This window comes from Nyctereutes procyonoides, unplaced genomic scaffold (genome assembly GCF_905146905.1).
Source record: "Nyctereutes procyonoides isolate TBG_1078 unplaced genomic scaffold, NYPRO_anot_genome, whole genome shotgun sequence".
NCBI lineage: Eukaryota > Metazoa > Chordata > Mammalia > Carnivora > Canidae > Nyctereutes > Nyctereutes procyonoides.
The window spans coordinates 16,608,921-16,631,875 of NW_026575160.1; the positions used below are offsets into that span (position 1 = coordinate 16,608,921).

Consider the following 22,955-nt stretch of genomic DNA (forward strand, 5'->3'; position numbering starts at 1 on the left):
ATCTTGTAATTACGTTATCCTCATTTTGTTATTTAGAGTTTGCTGAAAACACTGAAAACTTGAAAACCAAAATGTCGGAACTAAGACTCTACTGTGACCTCCTTGTTCAGCAAGTAGATAAAACAAAAGAAGTAACCACAACCGGTGTGTCCAATTCTGAGGTAAAATATTTGTCTTAGCCACAGGAGAAGTAGCACCAGGTGTTGCTTACAGGTAATGCTTACTCTCACACAGTCCCTATTTTAGCATTTACTATTTTTTGGAGGAGAAAGTTGTTTTTTTTTTTAAAGATTTTATTTATTTATTCATAGAGATACAGCTAGAGAGAGAGAGGCAGCGACACAGGCAGAGGGAGAAGCAGGCACCATGCAGGGAGCCCGATGTGGGACTCGATCCCAGGTCTCCAGGATCACACCCTGGGCCGCAGGTGGCACTAAACCGCTGTGCCACCGGGGCTGCCCCCTTTTTTTTTTTTTAAAGATTTTATTTGGAGGAGAAAGTTAACAAAATTCAGTGAAGAGAAAAAGTGTGTGCATGTCAGCATATGGAAGCATATAATTTTCTTTCATGGAATGAATTCAGGATTAATTAGTTGATAACATTTGGAACCTTTAACATTGGTGCTGATGTACTAAAATTTGTTTCTTCCCAGTTTGCATCACTTTGTAAATACAGCCTTACCTGTCTAGCACAGCTACTTCTAGAGGTATGGCTACTAGCATGTCAGCATCATGTCTATCAATAATGTGTATCTGTCATCTTTGATGAGACTGTAGTAAGATTTTATTATTTATTTATTTATTTTAAAGATTTTATTTATTTATTCATGACAGACCCAGAGAAAGAGAGGCAGAGACACAGGCAGAGGGAGAAGCAGGCTCCATGCAGGAAGCCCGATGTGGGACTTGATGCTGAGACTCCAGGATCAAACCCTAATCTAAAGGCAGACGCGCAACCACGGAGCCACTCAGGCGTCCGTATTTATTTATTTTTTTTAACTAAGTTCTACATCCAACATAGGGCTTGAACTCACCACCCCGAGATCAAGAGTTACACGCTCTATGGACCAAGTCAGCCAGGCACCTCTATGACAGAATTTTATTGGTGACATAGTATTTGTGCTTTAGTATAGGCTAGCTCTTTCAAAGATGGAGACAAGCCTTTTTTTCTGCCCATTATCAGTAAGGATTGCAATTTTTAATGTTTATTAATAAAGTTGTCATTCATTCGTCCTAAAACATGTAATAAAAGGTCTATCTGGTGTTATGTATTGAATGGCTCACACTACCCAGAGAGAGCCTCTGGTCTATTAGAATAGCTATAATCTGAATAACAGTGGCTAGTAAATGAAGAATCTACAGATCCTAGTTAATGGTTTTGGTAGAAGAACATTATACTATTAGTGGTATATGTATTTTCAGTTTTTCTAATAAGGGTGATTTAACTCGCTTTCATTCACTGCCTTTTTGGCTGTCTTATTCATTCAGCAGTTGCCTGGGAGCAGGGAGGAGAGGGATACCAAAAAAACATTTCAGCCCTATTCTTGGGATTTTTAGGGTTCAGAGCAGTGATTCTCAGCCCAGAGCCTCTGGTTTTGCCCCTCAGGAGATGTTTGGCAGTGTTTGGAGACATATTTGTTTGTCGCGGTTGGGTTGGAGGAGTGCTACTGACATCTACTGTATGTAGGTTAGAATGGTACTTCTTGTCCTGCAGTAGGCAGGAGAGCTCTCCCACCTACTTCTCCCACTCCAAAAATTAGCCCCCCATGTTAGTCGTGCCAAGGTACAGAAGCCCTGGTCTAATGCAAAGGAAAAATGTGAACCCAGCAATTTTTTTATTCAAGATGTTTAGAGTGCCTTGAGAACTTGCTAATGAAACTGTGGCTGTGATATTGTGATTTATAATAAGAAATATATATTTGGTCTCCATAAGAAATATGTTTGGCAGAGCTCCTGAAACCCTTGGAATTTCCTGTGATGAGAATGATAGCGTTGTCTCTTGTTATGTTAATGAGGTGACTTTAAGAAGGTGCCTAAGGATGGGAGGCTGGTTGACCCAGGACCCAACCATGTGATTAGAGCCACCCAGCATCCACCCACCCTCATCTCCTGGGAAGGGAAGGAGGCTGAAGATTGAGTTTAATCCCAGCGGCAGATGATTTTGTCAGTCATGTCTGTGCAATGTAAGAACAGGGTTTGGAGAGCTCCTGAGAACAAATGGAGATTCAGGAAAAGTGGTGTGGTCAGAGAGCATGGAAGTCCTGAGCGGTTCCCAGATGCCTTGCCCTATACATCTGTTTCTGGGTTGTATCCTTTTAGAATAAACTGGCAGTCTAGTAACTAGTAAAATGTTTCTCTGAGATCTTTGAGCAGCTCTAGCAAATTAATCAAAAGGAGGGGGTTAGAACCTCCAATCTGTAGCAGATCAGTCAGAAGCACAAGTGACAACCTGGACTTGCCATTGGTGTCTGAAGTGAGGAATGGGGAGCTGCCCTGTGAGATCTGACACCAATTTCAGGTAGATAGGGTCAGAATTTAGTTGAATTTAGATCACCTAGCTGGTGTCAGAGAATTGCTTGGTGGTGTGGGGAAAACCCACACATAATTGTTGTCAGAATCCTAGTAGTCCACAACCAGTAACATCACCTGCTAGCTTGTTAGAAATACAAAATTGAAGAAAATATAGAGGCCACTCTTAAGAGAAAAATTCAACTGAGTACATTTAAAAAATCTTACTGGCTTTATTCAGCAACTCGTTTATCAGGCAACATCTCATCTGGCAGATAGAAAGGAGCTCTGAAAAGCCTTAAAAGGTTAGAGATTTTTATAGACCAAAGTGAGCAGGAACAAGGAAATTCTGCTGGGCATTTATTGATTGATTAAAACAGGGTTGCTTTCTTCATGTGGAGTGAAGAGAAGTCATGGAGCTGGATCAGGTAACTTGTGCCAATTTGTTGACCTAGGCCTGCCTTTTCTGGGACAACGAGGCATAGAAATTGAAGTTTTTGGTTTTGATGTGAGGATTAGCATGAGCGACTCCACCTTGGGCACAGTCTGCTGCTTTTATACAATTAAGATGTGTTTATTGTACTCTCTAGTCAGGGTATGGCCTCAGTTTCCTAAACAACTTATTAATATCAGTATTCAGAGGAAAAACATCCTGAACAAGTAAAATAACTAGGGGTTAAAGTGATCAGATATTCAAAAGGATTCCAGTTGCTAAGAACTCTCAAACTCATCTGTACCAAAAGTCAAAAACCCTATCCTGAAAGCAAACAATGAATGATTTATGGTTTCTAACGCTTCTATTCTAGAACCTCATTTTTACTCAGGCAATAGGAGACATTTTTCCATTGATTACACTGGTCCTTAGTTATGTGATTTCCTATTTCATGGCCTGCCACCCCTCATGGACTGGAAACTCCCTGAGGGCTCTGTGCCCAGCACCTGGCACAGTGCTAGCATATAATACTGTTCAACTGAAAGAAGTTGTTGTCTCCAGCTGGAACAGTGTGGGGAGAATGTGAAAGGTCAGATTGAGGCTTGTATAGGGTTAATAGATAAAGTGGACTCTTTTTCTTTTGTAAATGATGGACATATTTGTCCAGCAAAATAGGTGGGTACATTATTACTACATTGTGATAAAAACCTCTGAGGACATTCCACAATTGAGCCTTTTCTTTGGCAAAGTAAGTCATCTACTCTTGTTTTGTAGGAAGGAATTGATGTGGGAACTCTGCTGAAATCAACCTGCAATACTTTTCTGAAGACTTTGGAAGAATGCATGCAGATTGCAAATGCAGCCTTCACCTCTGAACTACTCTATCGTACTCCCCCCGGCTCACCACAGCTGGCCATGCTCAAGTCCAGCAAGGTAAAAGTCAGTTCACGTTGGGGGCAGCAGGACATAATGAAAAGCTACAGAGTTAAGAAGTGATGTAGTGAACCATATTATCCATCCCCCTTTCATGACTAGAAAGACATTTTTTAGTGGCTTTCCCTTTATGTCCACTTACATATTTCTGCCCTCGGTCCTCTGTATCCATTTATTTTTAGCAGTTTTACCACCTAAACCTGTCTCTGATATAGCTAGCCTCTTTTCAGCTTCCTTGTCCAGCGAGTCTTGCCAAGATTTGTGGTTGCCTTCTAACTGGTTACTTTCAGCCTAACCCTTCCAGACAGCAAATGGTATTTTATTCATGAAGTATAAACTGGACCACTTTACCTAAACCCCTCAGTGCCTCCCTCATTGCCAAAGGTTAAAGTCAGAACTTCTTAATCCATTCCCACACCCACAGTTTCTTTCTCTGTCCTTAGCTGGCTGAACATACTAACTGCATATAGCTCCCCTGACATCTCTGCACCATTTCCCAGTGCCAAGAATGCTGTTCTCACTTATCTTCTCCTGATTAGCACTTCCCCATCCTTCAATATTTAATCTGTCCTTCCCTGAATCCCTAAGTTGGGCTATAGGAGCTCCTCCTCTATGGACACCCCTATTATAGCATTACTCTATATTAAAATTACCTTAAGTGTAGGAACCTTCATACGTACTGTTTATACTTTTAGTGTTTGAAACGATGCTGCATTATAATCTTTACTGAACAAAACTAATGAGAAAGCCAACCACTAAGGGTTTGGTTGTGATAATTAGATTCTTCAAAAAACCAATCTTCCTTTTCCTTAGAAATGCGGGTACACTTATTTGAAAAAACACAAAGGACTGGTTGAGATCATTGACTCCCTTCTTTTGGGAGGGTCTAAAATTGTTCCTGTTGGGGCAGTTATGTTACAGTAATATTTACCACTTTTATATGTGATGAAATTCTAAATATGCTCTGTGAAGTTTAACATGAAGCTTTCATTTTTTTGCTTCTTTTAAAGATGAAACATCCTATTATACCGATTCATAATTCATTGGAAAGGTACAGTAACTCTTGGTTTTTCTTCTTTCTAAAGATAAATAATTTTTTATTATCAATTTTTTAAAAAATAGGAATATTTTTATCATGATTTGAGATGATACCAGAAAGAAACAGTAACTGATTTTCCTCTTTGGGGTGAGCTTGAAGCAATGCAGACCTTTCATTTAGCACAGACTACCCAGGAAGATGTTTGCATTTTCCCTCAGGTATGGATGGATCTGCCCACCACATTTAGTGACTTTTCATCTGTCTAGTGTGCTAAGGAACCTCCTCTCTTGTGGAGAGGCATTGACTTAAATGTGCTTTTATCCAGAAAAGACAGTACTATTTTGTTTTACTTAAAAATAAAAATCTTAAGTAGCCTTCCAGGTTGAAAACAAACAAATTTAATACCAAAATCTAAACTGTTTTCTTCCTCTAATTGCTCCTTCAATTTTATTTATTTATTTATTTATTTATTTATTTATTTATTTATTTTATTTTTTTTAAGATTTATTTATTCATTCATTCAGAGAGAGCGAAGAGAGAGGCAGAGACACAGGCCAAGGGAGAAGCAGGCTCCATGCAGGAAGCCTGATGTGGGACTCGATCCCGGGTCCCCAGGATCACACCCCAGGCTGCAGGCGACGCTAAACCACTGTGCCACCAGGGCTGCCCGCTCCTTCAATTTTAGAAAAAAGTACACATGTGTATAGTTGTGTTCCTATTTTTGGGATCTTTATTCAGTTATTATTTTACATAAGCATTCCTGTATTTTGATGTACTCCATATATTTGTACTTTCAAATCATTACTTCACATTTCATCTCTTTGTATACTGTTGTTTGCTTTAGCACAAAGATTGTTCCAATTTGGTTAACATTTTTATCTTGTTCTAAATATTTCTACTAGAAAAAATTGTAGAGTTTTTTCTCATGACATTTCCTTACCAAACACATTTTTAAGTATAGCCATGGGACTCGAATTTACAACTCTGAAATCAAGAGTCCTATGTTCCACCAATTGAGGTAGCCAGATGCCCCAAAACACCTACATTTTTAATTGCTAAGTTGAAATATGACACTGCTTTAGAAAATAAATGCTTTTCCTGGAGTCACCATAAAGCTTGGACCCTTTTGTGTTTATTAGAAGAAAATATTTTTGTTCTAATTTAGTTGGATTTAATCACTTATAATAAGATGTTTTGATTGAACTTGTCATAGAATTAACTGTTCTGCTTGCATGTTAAGTAGCCTTTTCTGTTATCCCGAAGGGCAGCAAATTCTCAGGATGTATCCTATATCCTCCTAGGTTTTTTCTGTCAGTCCTATTTTGTGGGGAATATTCTCCCCTCACCACAGCATGTAGCTTCTAGACAGTTAACTGCTAGGCAAACTTGTAAGAGTGGCCAATGATTTTGAGAACTGGAGAGAGAACAAACTTCCCAGGGAGAAGCTGAGGAAAGTGAGAAAAGTGTTAAATGTTTATATTTACATTTACATTTACATTTAGAAAGCTGATTGAAAACCAGAGACCTGCTGGTGGGGAGCAGGAAGCTTGAGTCACCTGAGTTCTTTGAGAAACCAGGAATGGCTCTTTGATTTCAGACAAGCCTGTCTCATCATCAGAAACTTGTCTAGGAGGCAGAAGGCTGAGGTTTGGCTGATTCAGCAGTACTGGTTTTTAATCACTGAACCCTTCCCCCCTTTCTCAGAATAAGAGCTACCCAGACAATTTATTTAAGACCAAATAATTGGATGTTTTGGCTTTTCCTTACAAAATATTTTCAGGCAAATGGAGTTAAACAGTTGTGAAAATGGATCTTTGCATATGGAAATAAATGATGGTGAAGAAATCCTAATGAAAAATAAGAACTCCTTATATTTGAAACCTGCAGAGATAGATTGCAGCATATCAAGTGAAGAAAATACAGATGATAATATAACAGGTAAAAACAACTAAAGTCTGAAGCAAACCATTGATCTTGGAAGTTTGATTGTTTATGCATGATGTGACACTTTGTTGTGCCCAAGATTGCGAATCCAAGAAGCCACCAAGGAGCCGACACCAATGCAAACAAACGAGGGTTTATTTACAAGCTCGAGCTTGGGTCCACGTATACCCGACACAGTGGAGCAGGGACTTGGACCCTGAAGTGGGTTACAGCTGGTTTTTTTATAGGCTGGTCTAGGGGATTTTCTGAAGGGGTGGAGGAATTTCTCAAGTTCTGTTTACATTTTGATATGGGGTTTTCAAGGGCATTGAGCTCTGTTCTTATTCTAATAGGGGCTTCCTGCCCTAGGCTTGGGCTCTGCTCTTATTCTAATATGGGGCTTTCTAGGATGTTAAGCTGTAAACTGTTTTCTTCCTGTAACTGAAGTAAGGTAAATGTCAGCTCTTATTCTCAGGGGCCTGGGATGGCTGTACTTGTGTTAACACTAAACTTGAGGTGGAATGGCCTTGATTTTTCTTGGCCTCCACAACTTTATAGGGATTGGCCTCAAGACAGAATACTAGTAGGTCCTAAGGCAGACATTAGCCTGGTAACATAGGTCACTTGACTATATTGTGTCATCTCATCCAACCCAGTGTTGAAAAGGTGGAATGGAATGAAGAGGATTTTTCCCGCTTGTTGTTCTTATCTGTGTTATTTGTGGGATGCGGTGAGCAGCAGCCATCTGTGCTGCTTTATAGACACTGCTCTTCTACTCTAAGTCAAGATCCTTTGAACTTAAACTATGATGTCAGACACTCTGTTGAGTGTAAAGTTATGGCAGTTGAGGTTGCACTCCTCGTGGTTTTTGGTGCGGCCCAAAGATGTCAGAATTCACCAACCACCATCAGGTTTTTCACCCAGCCTTCTCCATGTCCATCAAGCCAGAGTTCCACATTTCAGGTAATAGCTTGTTGTTGAAAATGCTGCCCTTCCAAATTTGCTAATTCCATTGGTTCTAACCACTAAAACCAGCTTCAGATCAGTCCAAGACAATCCTGTGAAAGCTTTTGTGTTATAAGTGTTTAATAAATATTTTGAAAATAAAATTTTAAATAAGTTTCTTGCTCATCTCCCCTGAAGTAAGAGACCCTGTTTTTTCCAGATGAGTTGGGGAAAAAGAAGATGCATTTTCAAAGCTCTAAATCCACTGAATCACTAAAGTCTTATCTCTTGAGTAAATAATAAAGATAGGAGAATCTCTATGGAAACAGTACTGTTATTTGGTCCAATAATTTTACTTATTTCTAGGAGTTTGTCTCCAGGGAATAGTTAAGTTTAAGGACAAATATCTGTGGACAGGGATATTCTTTATGACATTACAGTTGATTCTCATTATTCATGGTAATTGTGTTCTATAAAGTCACTGCAGACATTGAATTAGCAAACCATTGCTTCTAGAGGAAATACAAAGTTAGGTTCCTATAAGCCTCTGTTCACATTTTGGTTGATTGATCAGTATATAGCTTTGTTTTATGAGTGTTTCTGTTTAAAGACCCCTTATTTGGGATCCCTGGGTGGCGCAGCGGTTTGGCGCCTGCCTTTGGCCCAGGGCGCGATCCTGGAGACCCGGGATCGAATCCCACGTCAGGCTCCCGGTGCATGGAGCCTGCTTCTCCCTCTGCCTGTGTCTCTGCCTCTCTCTCTCTCTCTCTCTCTCTGTATGACTATCGTAAATAAATTAAAAAAAAATAAAAAATAAAGACCCCTTATTTAATATGTATTGTTGATTCGTTAACAGTGAACTCATGGCCAACAGCCAACAGTACTATAACAGTACTATAACTCATGCCTGAATGAAATTTACCTAACACATGTATTTTCTCCATAAGGCACATCATAGCCTTCTTAGACTTAGGAACAGTAGACAGCACTACATTTGGAGGTGCCTATAAACAGCAAAATCAATAACAAAATGCACAAAGCATGATGCTACATAAACACACTTGTGTATAGTATAAGAACTGAAGCAAGGAGGCAGATTGTCACCTTGTTTGACCTCCACTGGAATATGTATGTGTGACTCAAATTTTTCACCACTCTACACATGTCTAGAAGTGACTGCAAAAGTACCACAAGCATTGGTTTTAGGATTACAAATAAACTTTCCTGAGAAGGCAAATACGCTAATAATGAGAATCGACTGTATAACACTAAAATTTGAGAAACACAGCGTCCTCTATGTGAGCTTGATGCAACATCAATGGTCATTAAAATCATATTTTAAAGAGTATTGAATGATAATGGAAATACTCATGATAAACAAATAAAAACAAGTGGAATACAAACCTACATATATTTAAACCAAATTGTGTTTGTATGTATATATATAATATTTCACTGATTTTTATTTCTGTATAGTTTTCTGTGTTTTAGAAATACTCAGCAATGAATATATATTAATTTTTATGATAAATAATAGGTTAGTAATAAGTATGTTGTGTTTGCAGTCCAAGGTGAGATCATGAAGGAAGAAGGAGAGGACAGCCTGGGAAATCATGACAGCAGCTTAGCACAGCCTGCATTAGACTCCTCGAGTAGCTCTCCAGAATCCCACTGGGAAGAAGGCCAAGAAATCATCCCAACTTTCTTTAGTACTATGAATACCAGGTATCCTCTGCTTTTCTAAAATCAGTGACAGTTGGATACCAGCTTCCCTTCTGGAAAATCAATCGTGGTGTGGTGTTCCTTTCAGGTGATGGCATATTCTAACAACAGAGGATATGGTATACCAACTCTCTGCTTTACTACTTACTTTGTTTGAAGCATTGGGAAATTAGATTGTGAGACTATACCCTGAACAAATTTTATCTTGCTTTGGTAGATTATCTTTGGAAAATGATTTTATTGGACCATATTATAATAGAAGAACAATCACTGAAATCAGGCCAAATTACTTGCTCTGCAGAAGGGCAGCTGTTTTCATGACTACCTCTGAACTGCATAGAGTGTTAATGCATTTTCATTCTTTCTCCTTCTGTATCCCCAAATTGTTTAGCTTTAGTGACATTGAACTTTTGGAAGACAGTGGCATTCCCACAGAAGCATTCTTGGCATCATGTTATGCTGTGGTTCCAGTATTAGGTAAGATTAAATTTGTCTTAAATTCATTAGTCTCTAGAATCTGTCTCACTGCTGTTATTTTGCAGTAGAAATATCCTAAATTACATGTACAGTGAAATTACCCTTCTTAGCTACCTCTCATATCACCAGCTACACACAGTTAAAAACTGTGTGACCGGGGATCCCTGGGTGGCGCAGCGGTTTGGCGCCTGCCTTTGGCCTAGGGCGCTATCCTGGAGACCCGGGATCGAGTCCCACGTCGGGCTCCCGGTGCATGGAGCCTGCTCCCTCTGCCTGTGTCTCTGCCTCTCTCTCTCTCTCTGTGACTATCATAAGTAAATAAAAAAAAAATTAAAAAAAAAAAAACAACTGTGTGACCTTGAGCATTATTACATATTTCCTTTTTATTCCTACCTATGATTAAATATTGACCACAGAGTAGTGTAAGGAAAAAAGGGAATTTTGTTTTTGAGAAATCATACTTAAAAAGCAAGAGTAAAAGTAGTTGAAGAAGAGAGCTTCAAATCTATTGATGTAATGAAAAAAACTGATAAAGAAAAAAAATTTTATCGGTTAAAACATTTTTGTCAAAGATTTAAAAATTACGCATATAAGTAATTTCCAAGTTCAAATTACAAATTTTTTATAGAGAGTGTGTAGAACCAGGCAACACTAATGTGTTGAAATATGTTTTTTGACCCATTTAGCTATGCATCTTTTTTTTTTTTTTAATGATCTTTATTTATTCATGAGAGACAGAGAGAGAGGCAGAGACACAGGCAGAGGGAGAAGCAGGCTCCATGCAGGGAGCCGGACTTGGGACTCAGTCCCAGGTCTCCAGGATCACACCCGGGGCCGGAGGCGGCACTAAACCACTGAGCCACTGGGGCTGCCCGCTATGAATCTTTTTTAATTCATTTAAAAAATTTTTACATATCTCTTTTTGATATTGAGATACAGCTTACGTAGAATTTAAGTATTATGATTCAGTGAGCTTTTTTTTTTTTTTGATTTTTTTTTTTTTTGATTCAGTGAGCTTTAAGAAACACACCTACCCCTATGTAATCCATATCCCTGTCAAGATGTAAAATGTTTTCATCACCCTAGAATGTGCCCTGTGCCAGTCAGCTACAACTATCATCCAGCCCAAGGCAACTATTTTACTGATTTCTGTCACCATAGGTTAGTTTTGCCTTTTCTAAAATCTTATATAAGAGAATCATATTATTGGGATGCCTGGGTGGCTCAGTGGTTGAGTGTCTGCCTTCAGCTCAGAGTGTAGTCCCAGGGTCTTGGGATCAAGTCCCACATCAGGCTCTCCGCATGGAGCCTGCTTCTCCCTCTGCCTGTGTCTCTGCTTCTCTCTCTGTGTCTCTCATGAATAAATAAATTAAATATTTAAAAAAATATATTATCTACTCTTGCATCTGTTTTTTTTCTCAGTATAATGTTTTCATCCTTAATTGTTACATGTATCAGTAGTTCATTCCTTTTTATTGCTGAATAGTATTCTATTAAGTGAATATACCACAATTTTTTATTCATTCTTCAATTGATGGATGGGCATTTGGGTAGTTTCTTACTTGGGACTATTATAAATGAAATAGCTCCGAATATTTTTATGTCTGTGGGCAAATTTTTTCATATCTTGAGTAAATATCTAGGAGAATTGCCAATTTATTGGGTTCATCTACTTAACTTTATAAAAGTGCACAATCATACACATTCAACAGCAATGTAGGAGTATTCTGGTTGCTTCACATCTTAACTAACACTTGGTGGTATTGAGGTTTTTGATCTGGCTATTTCTGTGAGTGTTTAGTGATATCATTGTGGCTTTAAGTCGTGTTGAGGAGGAAGTAATTTACTGTTCTCAAGGTCCTTCTGGCTGGACCAAGAATCAAATTGACATGAGACAAAATAATAGGAGAAAATCAAATTTAATTCTGTACATATGGAGCATCCACACAGACAGGAAATTCCAAAGATAGGCAACATGAGGCTTATATGACATTCTGACCTAAGGAAAGGGGTAGGGGCCTGTAAAGTAGGATATACAGTGGGGGATATCATTAGTAGGAAGATGAGAGGAAATGGTTGGAAAACCGAGGTTGCCCTGTTATGCACATAAGTTTCTTATGTAAAGAAGAATCTGTTAATTTCTTTCTTCCTGGGACAGGCTTTCCTTTCCAATGTAAATTTAAGCAGTCCAGGGGAAGGTAAAGAACCCCCCACCCAGTCTGCTGGGTTTGATTGCTTTTAACTCCAAATAATCTTCATGTTCAAGTGGCCCACCTTGGGGTGCCCTTGGCCTCTACACTTCCCCTGTGTCTAATGATGATGGCATTTTTAATATAATTATTGGCCATTGCTATCTCCTTCATTGTGAAGTCTTTTCAAATCTTTAATCCATTTTAAATAGTTGATTAATGTTCTTTGTTCTGAGTTGTAAGCATTCCATTGTAAAACTTTATTTTCCCTTCTATATTATTTTGGTGGCTTTGTTGAATTATCAGTGGACCTTTTAGGTGTGGGTCTGTTTTTAGACTCTGTCTTCTGTCCTAGTGGTCTGTTTTTTTTTTTATGCCAATACTTATATTGTCTTAATTACTGTGCCTTTATATTAAAGCTTGAAATCAGATAATGTAAGTCTTTGAATTTTGTTGTACTTTTTCAAGATTTTGACATTCTAGGTCCTTTGCATGTTCTTATAAATTTTAGCTTTTCAGTTTCTATTTAAAAACCTATTGGGATTTTGATTAAGATTATATTGAATTGTTAAACGAATTAGGAAAAAGGTTACATCCTAAACAATTTCAAGTCTTGTAATATGAGAGCATGCTGTGTCCCTCCATTTACTTAGGTTTTTGTTTTCACAATGTTTTGTATAGTTTTTAGTGTAGAGGTCTTACACATTTTTTATTAGGGATAAATTTTGGAATTTTATGATTTTTGATGCTATTGTAAAAAATATTTCATTCTCCAGTTGTTTGTTGATAGTGTACAGATACAACTGACGTTTGTATTTGAGTAGTTTTTTATAATCATGAGCAAGTTAATTTTATAAAATACATTTCAACACTTATTGAAATTTTTTTTTCCTGTACCCATTAAATAGTAAAAACAAGAGAAAACTTTTTTTTTTTTTAAGATTATTTATTTATTTATTCATGAGAGACACAGGCAGGGGGAGAAGCAGGCTCCATGCAGGGAGCCTGATGTGGGACTATCCGGGGACTCCAGGATCACACCCTGGGCCGAAGGCAGGCGCTAAACCACAGAGCCACCCAGGGATCCCTAGAAAACTATTTTTAAACTAATTTCAATAATATATAACCTGGTATATCCAAAATAATATTTCAACATGTAATCAGTAGAAAGGAATCATTAATGGGATTATTTTTTTGATACTGAGTCTTTGAAATCTGGTCTGTATTTTGTGATGACAATATCTTTAGAAGCCTTTGGAACTTATGTTTGGAAAATGATTTAAAAGCAAAAAAAAAAGTTTTGGGAAGAAAAACCTACTAAATTTTTTGTTACTATAAAAATATTTTCCACTTAAAAATTGCTTCTTCAAAGATGTTTCAATTTTTTCTTCTAGACAAACTTGGCCCTACGGTGTTTGCTCCTGTTAAAATGGATCTTGTTGGAAATATTAAGGTGAATATACTAGCATGTCTCTATGGAAACATATTTGGAAGGAGTAGTGCGTGAAACCTCATTCAGAAACACATGATTATTAAGTTTTATACTCAAGATGAAAAGTATAGACCGCTGTGGGAAAGGTTCTGAGACATAAAAAAAAAAAATACTTTAAAAACAGTATTTTAAAGCCTTGAGACTATTTAATTCTAGCTTATGCCTCATAAGGATTCTCAAACAAAAATATATTACCTTGAAAACATAAAGAAGATAAAGAGGCTTAATTATTTTGATTTCTTAGAGGCCTGCTTGACAAGCTTTTCAGTCTCAGTACTATACTGATTTGCTTGATAGCTTTAGCATTTTTAATTTAGATTGTTTTTCCTGCTTTTCCTGCAGAAAGTAAATCAGAAGTATATAACCAACAAGGAAGAGTTCACTACCCTCCAGAAGATAGTGCTGCACGAAGTGGAGGCTGATGTAGCCCAGGTTAGGAACTCAGCTACAGAAGCCCTCTTGTGGCTGAAGAGGTGAGGCAGCTGGGATGGGGCAGCAGTTGAAATCCAGCTCAGTTGGTAGCATTTGCTACCAGCAAAAAAAGTATTATGCAAAGATTACTTCTGAGTGGAGGATCTAACCCAATAACCTTTTCTTAGAAGGCCTGATGAATAGAACACCAATTCTTTTTTTTTTCTTCCCTTCTGATGCACATTGTTAATATTAACAGTGTATCTAAGATAGGAATCTTAAAGGATGATAGAGTTGACTGGTTCTCTTTAAGTCAGAGGATCACAAACTTGAGTAGCATCCAAATCACCTGAAGAGCTTTCTGAAGAACACGGATTGCTCCACTCCAAACTCAGACTTTCTGACTCAGTAAGTCTGGAATGGGGCCCAGAATAAGCACTTCCAACAAGTTCCCACTGGTCCTGGGACCACATTTTGGAAACCACTGTTTAGGTGGATCAGATGAGGGTCTAGAACAAACTAAAAGGAAATGACAGAGATTAAAGTCAGAAAGGACTGCCATGTGACTTGACCTGTTTGCTCCTATATCCAAGAAATTATTGAAGACACTGATGTCTGCCATTTCTTTATACCTGTTCAATAGAAGTGAACTTTGAAAATATTTATTCTTCTTTTTTGTTTTAGAGGTCTCAAATTTTTGAAGGGATTTTTGACAGAAGTGAAAAATGGAGAAAAGGATATCCAGACAGCCTTGAGTAAGTGTCCTTTACATTTTGATCAGTCCATTGAATAGGATGTGGAATGGAGACCCCTAGAGGAGGAGGCAGGGTATAGGGGAAAATTTTTACTTTTCTGGAGTTGATTTTATTTCTTTTCTATTTCATTATTATTGTTTCTTATATCCTCTCTTTAAAAAAGAACCCATGAAACAGTGACCTACTAATGTAGATCTAACTTATTAAAAATTAGTATATCTTAAAGAAGAGCTAAATTAATGGAGAGCCATCTCTTAATATGAAAGCCTAATATTTTTAAGAAGTGAGTTCTTCCTAAGTTAATTTTCAGATATAGTACAGTTCTCTAAAATCAATATCCCAAGAGAAGCTAGTTTTACAGATCATAACAGGGAGGGTTTGGGGGAACACTGGAAATTTGCTCTGGAGTGATATAAAGAGTGGGTCATCATTGTCATCATCTTGTACTCCTCAAATGCCTTGTGTTTGTAGTGGTAGAGCTGAGACCAGGATGAAGGCCTTGGTCAAAGGTCATCCTGTATCTCCAGCATCTTATAATGCAGGAGCTGGAACCTTATAAGGTGCTTAGTAAATACAGAGTGGATAGTAGATAGATGGACCTATCAGATCAGTTTTGGAAAACATTAGAGACTTGGGAGCATCCTCCAAGTGCTCCTGACAGAGTAGCTGAAATCTCACTCTTTGCCTAAAAGAAATTTTCCCAGCATGGGCCTTGAGGCATGAGGGTTGGAAAGTGGGTGTTGAAATTACATATTACTTTGAAACCTTACATTATTGTGATATAGAGAAGCACATGGTCAAGCTCTAAGTAGCCATTATTTTATTTTATTTATTTTTTTAAAGATTTTATTTATTTATTCATGAGAGACACAGGCAGAGGGAGGAGAAGCAGGCTCCATGCAGGGAGCCTGATGCGGGACTCAATCCTAGGACTCCAGGATCACGCCCTGAGCCAAAAGCAGACGCTCAACCACTGAGCCACCCAGGCGTCCCAGTAGCCATAATTTTAAATAATGAAATGAATGAATTAGATGCTTCTGTTGTAGAAGGTGAGCCAGTATTCACTGCAGCATTTTGTTGGTGTCAGGAGTGAGCTCTTACTTATGTTAATCTTCCCCTTGGCCGTGAGTCTTGAGGGGTTCTGCCCCCATGTGACTTTCTCAGGCCTTCCTATCTAGAAACTTGCTGATGTGCCATGAAACAATAAAACTGGAGGTTTTTTGTGACACTTTATGAAGAATTTAGATAACTTAATCCTCACGTCAGTCCATTTTTACAGGCTGGGTAACCAAAATTCTGAGGGATTAAAATATATGCTAAAGCCATGAAAGATCTGAAGCAGAATCACTTTGGGCCCATTGCCTCAAAAGCCCTCATTTTTCTCACAAAAGGTCTTCTCCACTATCCCTAGACTACCTGTATTTCAGGAGCTTCTTATATATCCCTGAATTTCTAGGACGGGCCCTTGTATGTTCCCCATGTGTCCCGATTTCAGTACACGTGTCCTGAAGTATATTTACTATAACTATTGATGCCTCCTCATCAGTGTATCGATGGAGCTTTATGACTTAAGGAATAATTAAGATCTTGGGCTCTCTGGAATCTACCACTTGATAGCATTGTGTCCTTTGGCAATTTACTTAACCTTTCTGTTTCCTGGTTTCCTCTTCTATAAAATGGGAATGATGATACCACTTCCCTAAAAATGTTGTAAATATTAAATAGGTTCATGCATGTAAAAAAGATTAGTAGAGTAGTTGAGTGCTATGTAATAAACACTTGATAGAGGCTAGCTTCTCTTGTTTATATTTTCATCATCATGACATAAGAAGTTGATAACCTGTCAGAAATTGAGGTTTGTTTGCTCCAAATCAGAAATGAGAAGTTTACAAAGCTCTCGTGCCAAGCCAGAAATTTCTCTCCAGACTAACTTCTTAGTGTAGAAATTTACCCTGAGAGGAAGACTCCTCTACTGCAGGAAATACATAAGCTCTGGGATTCAGCAGTGTGCCTGGTAGGTTCCACCCTTCACATGATGCTGTTTTGGTACGGCTGTCTGTGTGAGGGAGCAGGTGAACACTGACCTCACTCACCTCTCCACCGGAGCAGAGGCAGAAGAGAACCCAGCTGTTTACTGGTCATACAAGTAAAAAGAAAAGCTTGGCCCCTGAGGTGGGGAGGCAGCTGAAAATATCCTAATTCTGCCCTTTTTCACCCCCCCCCCCCTTTTTACTTGATTTGGAGTCTGGACCCTTCTGAAGAGAGAGGAGACCAGAAGGGGAAATGATGCTTCAAAACCAAAATAAGCACAGTCTCAGCTTGCCCTTCAGCACTATTTTCAATCAGAGGGAAGAGAGGGCTGTAGACTCGCGGATTTTCATCCTGGTGTTCAGGATTATTTCAGAAGTTTTCATGATTTAAATCATAGTTTTGCTTATGGGGTCCCTAGTTTCCTGCTGTTGTTCAGTGTAAAGAGAAGTTCCTCTAGTCACCCACCCTCCCTCCAGATGCAGACAGGACAAGCTTTGTGGAAACAAATGTAGCTTCATAAGAAGTGTTTGCACATTAACTACTTAGAATCCATAGGCTCCTCGATGCAGATTTCTTCTGAGTCAACAGCTTCTCTTCTCATTTTTCAATCATGGCCTTTATAAGTAGAACTGATACCTTATCTAAAATGAAGGAGTTTAGAAATGTAGGTAAAAGAGAGGGTTTATGCCTGTATTTATATAGGCAAATTAGCTTTCATGTTTTAGGTTCTAAAGTTGAATATGAGTTATTTTTTTAGAGCACCTGGTGTAGGAATGAGACTAGGTTCTTAAGAAGTATTTCATTTAATCTTCCAAATAGTCCTTTTTGACAATGAGTAAACTGAGGTCTAGAGGATAAGTACCTTCCGTAGGGTCTCAAATCTAGATCAGTGGTTCTCAAAGTGGTCCAAAGAGAATGTCTTTATCATCTGAAAACTTATTAGAAATGAAGGCTGCTTGGGCACCTGGGTGGCTCAGTTGGTGAAGCGTCCACCTTTGGCTCAGATCATGATCTCAGGGTCCTGGGATGGAGCCCCACGTCAGGCTCCCTCCTCTGTAGGGAGTCGGTTTCTCCTTCTCCTCCCCATTCTTACTCTCTCTTACTATCTCCGTCTCTCTCTTAAAGGAACAAAATCTAAAAGAAAGAAAGATGAATGAATGAATGAATGAATGAATGAATGAAGGCTGCCAGGCCCCACCTAGCACCTGCTGATAAAAACTCCCCAGGGATGGGACATGGCAATCCATATTAGTAAATCCTTTAGGTGATTCTAATCCATGTTAAAAGTTTGAGATCCACTCATCTAGAACTAGGACATCGAAGCTAACCTGTCCCTAGGCTACATTTTGATTATTTGAGAATTTGATTGCTTCTGAGTAATTGATGAATAAACTGGAATAAAAGCGCTGAGGTTAGTGCCACAGCATCAGTTATTTTGCCTCCTTTTCATGATAATTAGCTAGTTCTCCAGTGACAGAAAATTTTTCCTAACTTAGGAATAGCAAGATAGTAGGGATGAATTAAGGATAAACCTTGACTGACACTCCCAAATTTGAAAACACTGCTTAAGAAGGATTTTGAGGTAAACGTTCATAAAACTTGTATAACCTTAATGGCCTTGAAAATGGAAGGTGATATATATAAAAAATTCTAAATGACACAATGGAAACCTTGACATCTCTTAGGAGAATGTATGTATAGTCATTGTATTGCTGAAGTTCTTTGACCTAGAATGAGTTCCTAGCATCTGAAAGAGGCCTTAGGCTTTATACTGCCCCCTTTTGCATTTGAACCATCGCTTGCATTTCCTATTATGATTAGAGTGGACTCTTTTGGGTAGTCTCATGTCAAGAGCTGCTCTGAACCCTTAAATGTCCTATGGCATTCTCTAGAGTTCATTCTAAAGGAAGAGATAGGTCCACAAGGCAGATATGTTGAATGGTCCACCCTATAGCTGAGCCCCTCCATTCGCAGAAGCCACATCAAAAAGAGCTTTTGGGAAACCTCCCTGTAAGTAAAAGGCAGAAAAGTTGCTCAGGCATTTCAGGCACCATTGTACTGAGTGTTAACACGCTCTGCACTGTCCCCTCAGTGGGACGGCATATTACCACACCCCTCACCTCAGGATGATTCCATAAATGTCAGGTAAACACTGACCCAACCAAGATCTCTAGCATACAATGGGAAAATTTGTAATAAGATGCTTAGTTATGTATTTAATGTAAAAGGCTTTCCCAAAGAGAACTGTGTGAGAGAGCTAAAGTCAGAATTCATCTGATATTCACAATCAAATTATAACTTGACTAGTTTTTCTTAAAATACTGTGGAAAAGGAATCAAGTCAGGCCCTCTCCCAAACTACTCAGAGTATGTGCCTTTCTTGAACGGCAGACTTGGCTTATAATACATGTTTTTGTCTTGATAATGCCTAAAGTTAACAAAGGATATCTCCTCTTTGCTGCTGTCCATTGGTTATTGATTTGCCTTTTCTTCATACAATTCATTTTGCCTGAAACTTAGTCACTATTAGAGAATTCAGTACTTTTCTAATAGCTCAGTTTTTTTTATTATTATATTTCAGATATTTAGCAAATCTCTACCACTTGACAAATACATAAAACAGTTTGATGCTCTACCCATGTACCACCCCTTGACCCTATTATTCCTTCCATTCTCCAGAGAAGATCTTCATCCTGAATTTGCTATTTATTGTTATATAACACGTTTTTATACTTTTACTAGATATTTATGTGTTTATAAATAGCATCTAGTATTGTACTTCACGTTTTAAACTCCTATACTTGGTGTCACACTATATACACTCTTTTTCACTCAGTATTCTTTTTCAGATCTATTCACTTTCAAACCTCTCCTGGTTCCTAATTGTTGCCAAGGACTGCCTAGCATAGTCCATTGCAGAGCTGAGATGAGTGTCATCTCCTAAACTCAGGGAATGATTGATTCCACCTTTCCAGGCTTTGCTTATCTACTTCCCAAGCTCTCCTAAAATTTAGATTTGCATTTCTCCTTTGTCTTCTCTACAGCCCAAAGTAACTTGACGAATTCTTACCAATTACAGACTGACAATACAGAAACACTGTCATATATTCAGTTCCTGGACAGAATAGTTATCTACCAACAGTGATGTGATGGAAAAGTTGTTTTCTCTCACATGCTCTAACAGGTTTAGGCATAATCAATCTCTAAATACCTCAGCAAATTTCTGGAGCACCTGGCTGCTTCAGTGAGTGGAGTGTGTGACTCTTGATCTTGAGGTTGTAGGTTTGAACCCCACATTGGGTTTAGGGATTATTTAAAAATGAAATCTTTTAATACATACATACATACATACATACATACCTCAGCACATTTCTGAGTTATCAGTAAAGAAATCACATTTTTGTTATTTCGTTTCACAAAGAGTAAACATTAGAGTTTTAGAATGGCTTAAAGTGACAATACTACCCCAAGTTCTCATTGTTTTTAACTTTGTGACCTTGGCCAAGTGACCATCTCTCTGGGTCTTTTGTTTCTTCTTTTGTAAAAGGAAAAGAATTGGGCAAGGTGATTGTTAAGGCTTCCTACTCAGAAATTTTGATTCAGCCTCTGAGGAACTGACACATCTCAAAGTTCTGGGAGAAGGGGATCATTTATGTCTTTCAGAGGCCAAAAATACTTGCAGATTATAGAACACGCATTATGATAATGAATGGATATTACAGTGAAGATTAATGTATTTCATTATCTAATCTTCTCTAGGTAACTAAAATAGGTCACGCTTAGACTTCATTTTATTTTAATGCAGCCTCATGTGGCAGGGATATTTGTAGCCCTAGAAGTCAGCTAAGGACTTTTGGCAAGTTGTGTTTTTTTGTGGGATATATATATATCGAATTTTCTCTCATTTGTTGGTTTAAGTTATAATAACGGTCTTTCTGGACCTGAGTCAGGACCCAGCGCAAATTCTCCAGTTGATTGCTCCTTGTCCTATTAGACTAGCTGGCCCACATTTTGCACTGTGGCAAAGCTCTTCCCTGGCAAGGGATGGCTGTCGCCTCTAGAAGGGCCAGGCGGGAGGGCACAAATCATTCTGCTATAGAGACACTCCCCTTTCCTTAGACCAGACTGTCCCATTATTGGGACTCAACAGCACCCTTTCCCCCCCGCCGCCCCGCCGCCACCCCACCCCACCCCCGCTATCCTAAAAAGGGTGGCATGGAGAAGGGTTTCTGGGCTTTGAAGGACTGACTTAAATAGCGGATTGTAAGAAAGGTATAGAGTCCCTGAGGTTTGGAGTAACATTGGAGTTCATCCAGCTAGGAGCCCTTGGGAGCTGAAGACTGAGGGACCAGGACCAGCTGCATTTGCTGCAAACTGTCAGGAAATGTAAATCTCACCCTCTTACTTACCTACCACAGTTCCCAATCGGAATGATCATGGCTGTCAGAAGATCATAATGCAGTTTGTATAGGAAAAAAAGACTAAGAGAATATAACCGCAAGATGCCCACTGTGGTTATATCTGGGAGGCATGATTATAGGTTTCTTTAGTTTCCTCCTTTTTGTGTTTTCCTTATTTTCAACAATGAGCATGCATTACTTGTGAAATTAGAAAAAAGCAGATAAGTGTTAAGGTTTTTTAGAACTGCCACTGTGCCTTTGGTGGGAAGTTCGGAATCCTTGGCATGGCACATAAAGGTCCTCACCATTTGGCCCTAGCCCCAGTGATCTTCAGCCCTGGTAAACTACTCCCCATTGCATGGCATGCCCCCATCTCTCACAGCTTCTTGGTGGTTGTCTGCAGCCCCAGCCACCACCCTTCTCTCCACCCTACCAGCCTGTGAGACTTCTTTGGAGAATTCTTAGTCCACATGCCCACAGGCTGGGTTCATTTCTCTGTCTTCTTTTTATTCTTACAGAAAGTTCTGTATACACGTCTTTACTAGCAGTTGTCAGTTTATATAATACCACTTTGTTAAATGGCTGGCTCTCATAAGCCCAGAAACTTGCTGAGGGCAGTGGACTGACTGATTTTTTAATCACTCAAGGATCTCCCCTGCCTTGCACAGTATGGGGTGTGTGGCACCCCTCATTGCATTGTGGATGTCCGCCAGCAGATTTTAATGTCACTGAATCCCATCTGTTTATTTATAATAGCATTTAATTCTTCGCCTGGACTAAGATCACAAGAAATAAAGTATTCCCACTGTTTTACTTCTGTGACTCACTTCAGGAGTGGACACCCATGGGCCTGTACACTATCTTGCCAGCCCAAATGGATTCTTGGAAAGGATGGGTGGAATGTGGTTTGTCTTCCTGATTTACCTCAGAGAGTATGCCTACTGTTTTCTGCCCATCTGCACTATACACATAGAGGGCCAGCAACCCTTTCTTTGCTAAGACCTTATACACCGTCTGCAGTGTCCCTGATACCATCTGTCCCCTTGGAGAATCAGATAGATTTGAAGTGTGGCTTACATCAAAGGCTTGTATCTATGAGCACACTCTACATCTATTCAGACTGCTCTCCTAAGAAAAAAATTAAATTTAATTTTGAGTTCTCCTTTAGGCTGTTTGTAAGAGTCTTCTCCATACTTGAACTTATTATTTCTTTATTGTTTCTGCTTTAGCTTACCAACAGGGTGCTGGCATTTCCACCTGTTCTTAAAACTTTAGATAACCAGAGGAATCTGTTACATTTCAAATGTACCGTCTTTTATGTAAAATATAAATTGTATTTTATGCAAAGTTGAATTATGTAAACTTGATAGTAGCGTATGCTAAAAGTATAATAAAGCCTCATCCAAATTTTTAAAAGAAAAGTTGACAAGAATTATATTATTTCCAAACCAGAGGGCTTGAGTAAATTGTTAAAATTTGTTTAAGCTACAGCCACCTGCCCGGAAAATGTAGATACCTGACATCCTTTGGCAGTATTCTGTGAGCCACATTGCAGTGAACTGCATAAACTTGTGATTGTAATTTTTCAGTGTCTGCTTTTCTGTTATGTTAACATCTGCTTTTGTTATAATTTGAAATATTTTTATATCCTATTATAATGTCACTTAAGCATTGATTAAATGGTGGTGGCACTTGTACT

The 22,955-nt window shown here is 38.7% G+C and overlaps 1 protein-coding gene across 1 annotated transcript in view; it reads left to right on the forward strand.

Annotated features, from left to right (window-relative positions):
- The window catches only part of PLEKHA8 (pleckstrin homology domain containing A8), a 59,154-nt gene that overhangs the window by 24,252 nt on the left and 11,947 nt on the right, over window positions 1-22,955 (forward strand). The window contains exons 4-12 of the mRNA XM_055314595.1: window positions 37-161; window positions 3,715-3,873; window positions 4,884-4,924; window positions 6,693-6,850; window positions 9,346-9,505; window positions 9,894-9,979; window positions 13,563-13,621; window positions 14,003-14,133; window positions 14,756-14,826. Of these exons, the coding sequence (XP_055170570.1) occupies window positions 37-161; window positions 3,715-3,873; window positions 4,884-4,924; window positions 6,693-6,850; window positions 9,346-9,505; window positions 9,894-9,979; window positions 13,563-13,621; window positions 14,003-14,133; window positions 14,756-14,826 (990 nt within the window). The remainder of the gene's footprint in view (window positions 1-36; window positions 162-3,714; window positions 3,874-4,883; window positions 4,925-6,692; window positions 6,851-9,345; window positions 9,506-9,893; window positions 9,980-13,562; window positions 13,622-14,002; window positions 14,134-14,755; window positions 14,827-22,955) is intronic.